This window comes from Engystomops pustulosus, chromosome 4, assembly GCF_040894005.1.
Source record: "Engystomops pustulosus chromosome 4, aEngPut4.maternal, whole genome shotgun sequence".
Taxonomy (NCBI): Eukaryota; Metazoa; Chordata; class Amphibia; order Anura; family Leptodactylidae; genus Engystomops; species Engystomops pustulosus.
Window position 1 is genome coordinate 130282 of NC_092414.1, and position 11005 is coordinate 141286.

General features: G+C 57.8%; 1 protein-coding gene across 1 annotated transcript in view; it reads right to left on the bottom strand.

Annotated features, from left to right (window-relative positions):
- The window catches only part of LOC140128825 (spexin prohormone 1-like), a 22479-nt gene extending 11793 nt beyond the window's left edge, over positions 1-10686 (bottom strand). The window contains exons 1-4 of the mRNA XM_072150528.1: positions 10379-10686; positions 4535-4615; positions 4395-4452; positions 4228-4290 (exon numbers count right to left, since the gene is read on the bottom strand). Coding sequence (XP_072006629.1) covers positions 4228-4290; positions 4395-4452; positions 4535-4615; positions 10379-10384 — 208 coding nt within the window. The 5' untranslated portion in view covers positions 10385-10686. The remainder of the gene's footprint in view (positions 1-4227; positions 4291-4394; positions 4453-4534; positions 4616-10378) is intronic.
- Positions 10687-11005: the final 319 nt, after the last annotated feature.

Consider the following 11005-nt stretch of genomic DNA (forward strand, 5'->3'; position numbering starts at 1 on the left):
GTGACACTGTTGGTGTGATGGTGTGGGGGGCTCTGCTGGTGACACTGTTGGGTGTGATGGTGTGGGGACTGTGCTGGTGGACACTGGTTGTTGTGATGGTGTGGGGGCTGTGCTGGTGACACTGTTGGGTGTGATGGTGTGGGGGGCTGTGCTGGTGACACTGTTGGGTGTGATGGTGTGGGGGCTGTGCTGGTGACACTGTTGGGTGTAATGGTGTGGGGGGGGGGCTGTGCTGGTGACACTGTTGGGTGTGATGGTGTGGGGGGGCCTTGGTGGTGACACTGTTGGGTGTGATGGGGGGCTGTGCTGGTGACACTGTTGGGTGTGATGGTGTGGGGGGCTGTGCTGGTGACACTGTTGGGTGTGATGGTGTGGGGGCCTGTGCTGGTGACACTGTTGGGTGTGATGGTGTGGGGGGCTGTGCTGGTGACACTGTTGGGTGTGATGGTGTGGGGGGGGGCTGTGCTGGTGACACTGTTGGGTTGATGGGGGGGGCTGTGCTGTTGACACTGCTGGGTGTGATGTTGTGTGGAGGCTTTGCTGATGACACTGTTGGGTGTGATGGTGTGGGGGGCTGTGCTGGTGACACTGTTGGGTGTGATGGTGTGGGGGGGGGGAGCTGTGCTGGTGACACTGTTGGGTGTGATGGTGTGGGGGCTGTGCTGGTGACACTGTTGGGTGTGATGGTGTGGGGCTGTGCTGGTGACACTGTTCGGTGTGATGGTGTGGGCCTGTGCTGGTGACACTGTTCGGTGTGATGGTGTGGGGGGGCTGTTCTGGTGACACTGTTCGGTGTGATGGTGTGGGGGGGGCTGTTCTGGTGACACTGTTGGGTGTGATGGGGGGGCTATGCTGGTGACACTGTTGGGTGTGATGGTGTGGGGCTGTGCTGGTGACACTGTTGGGTGTGATGATGGGGGGGCTGTGCTGGTGATACTGTTGGGTGTGTTGGTGTGGGGGGCTGTGCTGGTGACACTGTTGGGTGTGATGGTGTGGGGGGGGCTTGCTGGTGACACTGTTGATGGTGTGGGGGGCTTTGGTGGTGACACTGTTGGGTGTGATGGGGGGGCTGTGCTGGTGACACTGTTGGGTGTGATGGTGTGGGGGGGGGGGCTGTGCTGGTGACACTGTTGGGTGTGATGGTGTGGGGGGCTGTGCTGGTTACACTGTTGGGTGTGATGGTGTGGGGCTGTGCTGGTGACACTGTTTGGGTGTGATGGTGTGGGGGGCTTTGGTGGTGACACTGTTGGGTGTGATGGTGTGGGGGGGCTGTGCTGGTGACACTGTTGGGTGTTATGGTGTGGGGGGCTGTGCTGGTGACACTGTTGGGTGTGATGGTGTGGGGGGGCTGTGCTGGTGACACTGTTGGGTGTGATGGTGTGGGGGGGGGCTGTGCTGGTGACAATGTTGGTGTGATGGGGGGCTGTGCTGGTGACACTGTTGGGTGTGATGGTGTGGGGGGGGGCTGTGCTGGTGACACTGTTGGGTGTGATGGTGTGGGGGTTGTGCTGGTGACACTGTGGGTGTGATGTGTGGGGGGCTGTGCTGGTGACACTGTTGATGGTGTGGGGGGGCTTTGGTGGTGACACTTATGTGTGATGGGGGGGCTGTGCTGGTGACACTGTTGGGTGTGATGGTGTGGGTGGGCTGTGCTGGTGACACTGTTGGGTGTGATGCTGTGGGGGGCTGTGGCCGGTGACCCTGTTGGGTGTGATGGTGCGGGGGGGCTGTGCTGGTGACACTGTTGATGGTGTGGGGGGGGCTTGGTGGTGACACTTATGTGTGATGGGGGGGGGCTGTGCTGGTGACACTGTTGGGTGTGATGGTGTGGGGGGCTGTGCTGGTGACACTGTTGGGTGTGATGGTGTGGGGGGGGCTGTGCTGGTGTTATTGTTAGGTGTGATGGTGTGGGAGGGGGGCTGTGCTGGTGACACTGTTGGGTGTGATGGTGTAGGGGAGGGGCTGTGTTGGTGACACTGGTGGGTGTGATGGTGTAGGGGGGACTGTGCTGGTGACACTGTTGGGTGTGATGGTGCGGGGGGCTGTGCTGGTGACACTATTAGGTGTGATGGTGTGTGGGGACTTTGCTGGTGACACTGTTGGGTGTGATGGTGTGGGGAGGCTGTGCTGGTGACACTGTTAGGTGTGATGGTGTGGGGAGGCTGTGCTGGTGACACTGTTAGGTGTGATGGTGTGGGGACTTTGCTGGTGACACTGTTGGGTGTGATGGTGTGGGGGGGGGCTGTGCTGGTGACACTGTTGGGTGTGATGGTGTGGGGACTTTGCTGGTGACACTGTTGGGTGTGATGGTGTAGGGGGAGCTGTGCTGGTGACACTGTTGGGTGTGATGGTGTAGGGGGGGCTGTGCTGGTGACACTGTTGGGTGTGATGGTGTGGGGGGCTGTGCTGGTGACACTGTTGGGTGTGATGGTGTGGGGGGGCTGTGCTGGTGACACTGTTGGGTGTGATGGTGTGGGGGTGCTTTCCTTGTGCCACTGTTGGGTGTGATGGTGTGGGGGGGCTGTGCTGGTGACACTATAGGTTGTGTAAGGACTATGTGACCAAGAAGCAGAGTGGTGGGGGCTACACCAGATGACCCGGCCCCCACAGTCACCAGACCTGAACCCAGTCCAGATGCTTTGGGATGAGATGGACCACAGAGTGAAGGCAGAAGGGCAACAAGTGCTGAGCATCTCTTAGAAATCCTCCAAGACTGATGGAGACCATTCCAGGTGACTACCTCTTGTACCTCTCCAGGTGACTGCCTCTTGTGTCTCTCCAGGTGACTACCTCTTGTGTCTCTCCAGGTGACTGCCTCTTGTGTCTCTCCAGGTGACTGCCTCTTGTGTCTCTCCAGGTGACTGCCTCTTGTGTCTCTCCAGGTGACTGCCTCTTGTGTCTCTCCAGGTGACTGCCTCTTGTGTCTCTCCAGGTGACTGCCTCTTGTGTCTCTCCAGGTGACTGCCTCTTGTGTCTCTGCAGGTGACTACCTCTTGTGTCTCTGCAGGTGACTACCTCTTGTGTCTCTGCAGGTGACTACCTCTTGTGTCTCTGCAGGTGACTACCTCTTGTGTCTCTGCAGGTGACTACCTCTTGTGTCTCTGCAGGTGACTACCTCTTGTGTCTCTGCAGGTGACTACCTCTTGTGTCTCTGCAGGTGACTACCTCTTGTGTCTCTGCAGGTGACTACCTCTTGTGTCTCTCCAGGTGACTACCTCTTGTGTCTCTGCAGGTGACTACCTCTTGTGTCTCTGCAGGTGACTACCTCTTGTGTCTCTGCAGGTGACTACCTCTTGTGTCTCTCCAGGTGACTACCTCTTGTGTCTCTCCAGGTGACTACCTCTTGTGTCTCTCCAGGTGACTACCTCTTGTGTCTCTCCAGGTGACTACCTCTTGTGTCTCTCCAGGTGACTACCTCTTGTTTCTCTCCAGGTGACTACCTCTTGTGTCTCTCCAGGTGACTACCTCTTGTGTCTCTCCTGGTGACTACCTCTTGTGTCTCTCCAGGTGACTACCTCTTGTGTCTCTCCAGGTGACTACCTCTTGTGTCTCTCCAGGTGACTACCTCTTGTGTCTCTCCTGGTGACTACCTCTTGTGTCTCTCCAGGTGACTACCTCTTGTGTCTCTCCAGGTGACTACCTCTTGTGTCTCTCCAGGTGACTACCTCTTGTGTCTCTCCAGGTGACTACATCTTGTGTCTCTCCAGGTGACTACCTCTTGTATCTCTCCAGGTGACTACCTCTTGTATCTCTCCAGGTGACTACCTCTTGTATCTCTCCAGGTGACTACCTCTTGTATCTCTGCAGGTGACTACCTCTTGTATCTCTCCAGGTGACTACCTCTTGTATCTCTCCAGGTGACTACCTCTTGTATCTCTCCAGGTGACTACCTCTTGTATCTCTCCAGGTGACTACCTCTTGTACCTCTCCAGGTGACTACCTCTTGTATCTCTCCAGGTGACTACCTCTTGTATCTCTCCAGGTGACTACCTCTTGTACCTCTCCAGGTGACTACCTCTTGTATCTCTCCAGGTGACTACCTCTTGCATCTCTGGAGAGAAGCCCAGACTGTGCAGAGCAGCGATCACAGCACAAGGAGCTGGAATATAAGAGATTCTCCGGGGTAAGAATATAATTCCAGGATTTGGATGAGAAGGTGTCTAGACTCTTGGTCTGTGCAGTATATATATATATACACATGTTCTATGATGGGGGGAGGGGGGTTACCGAGCTGCAGGCGGTCGTACAGATCCTTCCTCTGACTCTCATCGGAGATGAAGCGACGACCTTCTGCAGGACAGAGAGAAGAGCGTTACCACCGCCAGGTCACATGACTCTCATCCACCCCCTCCCAATAGTAGAGGTAGGTGCCCCCCATGATCAGCGTCACTCACGCGCCCCCTTCAGGTACAGCATCGCCTGCGGGGTCCAATTCCGTCTCTGGAAATGATTCTGGCCACATAGAAAAGAAATATGGGAAGAGATTAAGAAATTGCAGAGAAGAGCGAGCAACGGATGATGAGAGTCGTCCTACCTGTGGGAGACCCCCGGAGCTGGGGAAGACAGAGCTGCTCATCAGCAGGATCAGGGCACATGCAGCGCGGGGACCAGAGTCCTGCAAGAGAGGAACATCACTCCCATCCTCCCAGGAGCTCAGAATGTAATCACTCCCATCATCCCTGACCACAGGAGCTGACAATCTAATCTCCTATCACACATAGTGTATCACTCCCATCCTCCCAGGAGCTCAGAATGTAATCACTCCCATCCTCCCAGGAGCTCAGAATGTAATCACTCCCATCATCCCTGACCACAGGAGCTGACAATCTAATCTCCTATCACACATAGTGTATCACTCCCATCATCCCTGACCCCAGGAGCTGACAATCGAATCTCCTATCACACACAGTGTATCACTCCCATCATCCCTGACCCCAGGAGCTGACAATCTAATCTCCTATCACACACAGTGTATCACTCCCATCATCCCTGACCCCAGGAGCTGACAATCTAATCTGCCATCACTCCCATCATCCTGCCCCTGGCTATTCTCTATCCCTCTGCTTCATGTCTTTCCGGCTGTTAGATCATTACATGTCATGACTGGGGATGAGCAGGTGACAAGGGGTTAATCAATACTCGTATTAGAAGGTGACAGGTGTAATTAGGGAGGATTAGGCTCCTGATGGGCGACCCCTGACCTTTGCTCTATACAAGTCACTGAGGTCACATCCATCTGTACCGGGGATTTATGTGCGGAGCCAAGTACAGGAGAATCAGCACAACTTTATAAACTATCAAAATCTGAGCAAGGATCAAAGAAAACCTCAGCCCAACCCCCCCCCCCCCGCGCCTTTGTCTCCCCCTGTATCCCTCTTCCTGTGTCTCCCCCTGCATCTCCATCTCACTCTGCGCCCCTCCTTCCTTGTGTTTCTCCCTGCGCCCCTCTCCCCTGCGTATCCATCTCATCCTGCGCCCCTCTCCCCTGTGTATCCATCTCATCCTGCGCCCCTCTCCCCTGCGTATCCATCTCATCCTGCGCCCCTCTCCCCTGTGTATCCATCTCATCCTGCGCCCCTCTCCCCTGTGTATCCATCTCATCCTGCGCCCCTCTCCCCTGTGTATCCATCTCATCCTGCGCCCCTCTCCCCTGTGTATCCATCTCATCCTGCGCCCCTCTCCCCTGTGTATCCATCTCATCCTGCGCCCCTCTCCCCTGCGTATCCATCTCATCCTGCGCCCCTCTCCCCTGCGTATCCATCTCATCCTGCGCCCCTCTCCCCTGCGTATCCATCTCATCCTGCGCCCCTCTCCCCTGTGTATCCATCTCATCCTGCGCCCCTCTCCTCTGTGTATCCATCTCATCCTGCGCCCCTCTTCCCTGCGTATCCATCTCATCCTGCGCCCCTCTCCCCTGCGTATCCATCTCATCCTGCGCCCCTCTCCCCTGCGTATCCATCTCATCCTGCGCCCCTCTACCCTGTGTATCCATCTCATCCTGCGCCCCTCTCCCCTGCGTATCCATCTCATCCTGCGCCCCTCTCCCCTGTGTATCCATCTCATCCTGCGCCCCTCTCCCCTGTGTATCCATCTCATCCTGCGCCCCTCTCCCCTGCGTATCCATCTCATCCTGCGCCCCTCTCCCCTGTGTATCCATCTCATCCTGCGCCCCTCTCCCCTGCGTATCCATCTCATCCTGCGCCCCTCTCCCCTGCGTATCCATCTCATCTTGCGCCCCTCTACCCTGTGTATCCATCTCATCCTGCGCCCCTCTCCCCTGCGTATCCATCTCATCCTGCGCCCCTCTCCCCTGTGTATCCATCTCATCCTGCGCCCCTCTCCCCTGCGTATCCATCTCATCCTGCGCCCCTCTCCCCTGCGTATCCATCTCATCCTGCGCCCCTCTCCCCTGCGTATCCATCTCATCCTGCGCCCCTCTCCCCTGCGTATCCATCTCATCCTGCGCCCCTCTCCCCTGCGTATCCATCTCATCCTGCGCCCCTCTCCCCTGTGTATCCATCTCATCCTGCGCCCCTCTCCTCTGTGTATCCATCTCATCCTGCGCCCCTCTTCCCTGCGTATCCATCTCATCCTGCGCCCCTCTCCCCTGCGTATCCATCTCATCCTGCGCCCCTCTACCCTGTGTATCCATCTCATCCTGCGCCCCTCTCCCCTGCGTATCCATCTCATCCTGCGCCCCTCTCCCCTGTGTATCCATCTCATCCTGCGCCCCTCTCCCCTGTGTATCCATCTCATCCTGCGCCCCTCTCCCCTGCGTATCCATCTCATCCTGCGCCCCTCTCCCCTGTGTATCCATCTCATCCTGCGCCCCTCTCCCCTGCGTATCCATCTCATCCTGCGCCCCTCTCCCCTGCGTATCCATCTCATCTTGCGCCCCTCTACCCTGTGTATCCATCTCATCCTGCGCCCCTCTCCCCTGCGTATCCATCTCATCCTGCGCCCCTCTCCCCTGTGTATCCATCTCATCCTGCGCCCCTCTCCTCTGTGTATCCATCTCATCCTGCGCCCCTCTCCCCTGCGTATCCATCTCATCCTGCGCCCCTCTCCCCTGTGTATCCATCTCATCCTGCGCCCCTCTCCCCTGTGTATCCATCTCATCCTGCGCCCCTTTTCCCTGCGTATCCATCTCATCCTGCGCCCCTTTTCCCTGCGTATCCATCTCATCCTGCGCCCCTCTCCCCTGTGTATCCATTTCATCCTGCGCCCCTCTCCCCTGCGTATCCATCTCATCCTGCGCCCCTCTCCTCTGTGTATCCATCTCATCCTGCGCCCCTCTCCTCTGTGTATCCATCTCATCCTGCGCCCCTCTCCCCTGCGTATCCATCTCATCCTGCGCCCCTCTCCTCTGTGTATCCATCTCATCCTGCGCCCCTCTCCCCTGTGTACCCATCTCATCCTGCACCCCTCTCCCCTGTGTATCCATCTCATCCTGCGCCCCTTTTCCCTGCGTTTCCGTCTCATCCTGCGCCCCTCTCCCCTGCGTATCCATCTCATCCTGCGCCCCTCTCCCCTGTGTATCCATCTCATCCTGCGCCCCTCTTCCCTGTGTATCCATCTCATTCTGTGCCCCTCTCCCCTGCGTATCCATCTCATCCTGCGCCCCTCTCCCCTGCGTATCCATCTCATCCTGCGCCCCTTTTCCCTGCGTTTCCGTCTCATCCTGCGCCCCTCTCCCCTGCGTATCCATCTCATCCTGCGCCCCTCTCCCCTGTGTATCCATCTCATCCTGCGCCCCTCTTCCCTGTGTATCCATCTCATCCTGTGCCCCTCTCCCCTGCGTATCCATCTCATCCTGCGCCCCTCTTCCCTGTGTATCCATCTCATCCTGCGCCCCTCTTCCCTGCGTATCCATCTCATCCTGCGCCCCTCTCCCCTGCGTATCCATCTCATCCTGCGCCCCTCTCCTCTGTGTATCCATCTCATCCTGCGCCCCTCTCCCCTGTGTATCCATCTCATCCTGCGCCCCTCTCCCCTGTGTATCCATTTCATCCTGCGCCCCTCTCCCCTGCGTATCCATCTCATCCTGCGCCCCTCTCCCCTGCGTATCCATCTCATCCTGCGCCCCTCTCCCCTGCGTATCCATCTCATCCTGCGCCCCTCTCCCCTGTGTATCCATCTCATCCTGCGCCCCTCTCCCCTGCGTATCCATCTCATCCTGCGCCCCTCTCCCCTGTGTATCCATCTCATCCTGCGCCCCTCTCCCCTGCGTATCCATCTCATCCTGCGCCCCTCTCCTCTGTGTATCCATCTCATCCTGCGCCCCTCTTCCCTGTGTATCCATCTCATCCTGCGCCCCTCTTCCCTGTGTATCCATCTCATCCTGTGCCCCTCTCCCCTGTGTATCCATCTCATCCTGCGCCCCTTTTCCCTGCGTATCCATCTCATCCTGCGCCCCTCTCCTCTGTGTATCCATCTCATCCTGCGCCCCTCTTCCCTGTGTATCCATCTCATCCTGCGCCCCTCTTCCCTGCGTATCCATCTCATCCTGCGCCCCTCTCCCCTGCGTATCCATCTCATCCTGCGCCCCTCTCCCCTGCGTATCCATCTCATCCTGCGCCCCTCTCCCCTGTGTATCCATCTCATCCTGCGCCCCTCTCCCCTGCGTATCCATCTCATCCTGCGCCCCTCTCCCCTGCGTATCCATCTCATCCTGCGCCCCTCTTCCCTGCGTATCCATCTCATCCTGCGCCCCTCTTCCCTGTGTATCCATCTCATCCTGCGCCCCTCTTCCCTGCGTATCCATCTCATCCTGCGCCCCTCTTCCCTGTGTATCCATCTCATCCTGCGCCCCTCTTCCCTGCGTATCCATCTCATCCTGCGCCCCTCTCCCCTGCGTATCCATCTCATCCTGCGCCCCTCTCCCCTGCGTATCCATCTCATCCTGCGCCCCTCTTTCCTTGCGTCTCCATCTTGTCCTGTGCCCCTCTTTCCCTGTGTCTCTGTCTCTCCCTGCATCTCCGTTTCTCCCTGCACCACTCACCCCTGTGTCTAAGTTTCGTCCTGCGCCCCTCTTCCCTGTGTGTGTCATCCTGTGCTCCTCTTTCCTGGCATCTCCGTCTCTCCCTGCACCACTCTTCCCTGCTCCCCTCTTTCCCAGAGTCTCCGTCTCGTCATGCCCCCCTCTCCCCTGTGTCTCCGTCTCGTCCTGTGCCCCTCTCCCCTGCGTCTCCGTCTCGTCCTGCGCCCCTCTCCCCTGCGTCTCCGTCTCGTCCTGCGCCCCCCTCCCCTGCGCCCCTCTCCCCTGCGCCCCTCTCCCCTGCGTCTCCGTCTCGTCCTGCGCCCCTCTTCCCTGCGTCTCCCTCTCTCCCTGCGCCCCCCTCCCCTGCGCCCCCCTCCCCTGCGCCCCCCTCCCCTGCGCCCCTCTCCCCTGCGCCCCTCTCCCCTGCGTCTCCCTCTCCCCTGCGTCTCCCTCTCTCCCTGTGCCCCTCTCCCCTGCGTCTCCCTCTCTCCCTGCGCCCCCCTCCCCTGCGCCCCTCTCCCCTGCGCCCCTCTCCCCTGCGTCTCCCTCTCCCCTGCGTCTCCCTCTCTCCCTGCGCCTCCCTCTCTCCCTGTGCCCCTCTCCCCTGCGTGTCCCTCTCTCCCCGTGCCCCTCTACCCTGCGCCTCTGTCTCGTCCTGAGCCCCTCTCCCCTGCGTGTCCCTCTCTCCCCGTGCCCCTCTACCCTGCGCCTCTGTCTCGTCCTGAGCCCCTCTCCCCTGCGTCTCTGTCTCGTCCTGGGCCCTCTCCCCTGCGTCTCTGTCTCGTCCTGCGCCCCTCTCCCCTGCGTCTCCATCTTTCCCTGAGCCCCTCTCCCCTACGTCTCAGTCTTTCCCTGAGCCCCTCGCTTCCTGTCTCTCAATCTTCTACCTGCGTCTGCTTTTATCTCTCAGTCCCTTCTGCATCTCGGTCTCCGTCTCTAGGGGAAAAGTTCAGAGCAAGAAGCAAAAAGTTTGAAAAATTGCCTCTGCTTCTCCATTTCTGCCTCCATCTCTCCCTGCGTTTGTCTCCCCATGTGCCCCTCGTATCTGTGTCTTCATATTACCCTGTGCCCCTCTTCCCTGCTTCTCTGTGCATCCCTGCATCTTAGTCTCCCCTGCGCACCCCCCGTGTCTCCATCTCTCCTGCACTCCTCTTCGCTGCGTCTCCATCTTCCTGAGCCTACTTTTACCTCTCTGTCCCTCCTGCACCTTTGTCTCTGTCTTCAGGGGAAAAGTGCGGAGCAGGAAGCAAAAAGTTAGAAAATAAATTGGACCAAAAACATAAAACCGGAGGAGACTTGGGAGAAGGTCCGGATGTCACCGGCCGCCCCCCGGCACTGGCACAGCGGAGTAAAGGTCACTGCGCTGCAGGTGGAGATGTCTCCCTGCCTGGCACTTACCTTCATGTCTCCTGCAGTGCGGCCGCTCTCTGGGTGACGATACCACCGGCGATGGGGTTATAAACGCTTTGTGGGTGGAGCCTCCATCGTGTCATCCGCGGTGATAGACAAGGGAACAGGACCTCCCGGGGGCTCACACTGCGCAGAGGAGAAGACACCGGGAAACATCTCATACTTTGAAGAGATCAAAATCATCGTCTGTCCGATCATTACGTCACTGGAGAGCGGGGATCAATATCCAGAGCTGCGAGCGAAAGGTGACGGCGTAATGAGGGTCAGAGATTGTAGATCAACATGTCAGAGATAATGAGCAGAGATCAACCAGACCCCAAGACCACAGAGACCCCAGATACTGGCAATCACAATAACTTGTATGATACTGCCCCCTATGTACAGGAATATAACTACTATAATACTGCCCCCTATGTACAGGGATATAACTACTATAATACTGCCCCCTATGTACAGGAATATAACTACTATAATACTGCATCCTATGTACAGGAATATAACTACTATAATACTGCCCCATATGTACAGGGATATAACTACTATAATACTGCCCCCTATGTACAAGAATATAACTACTATAATACTGCCTCCTATGTACAGGAATATAACTACTAT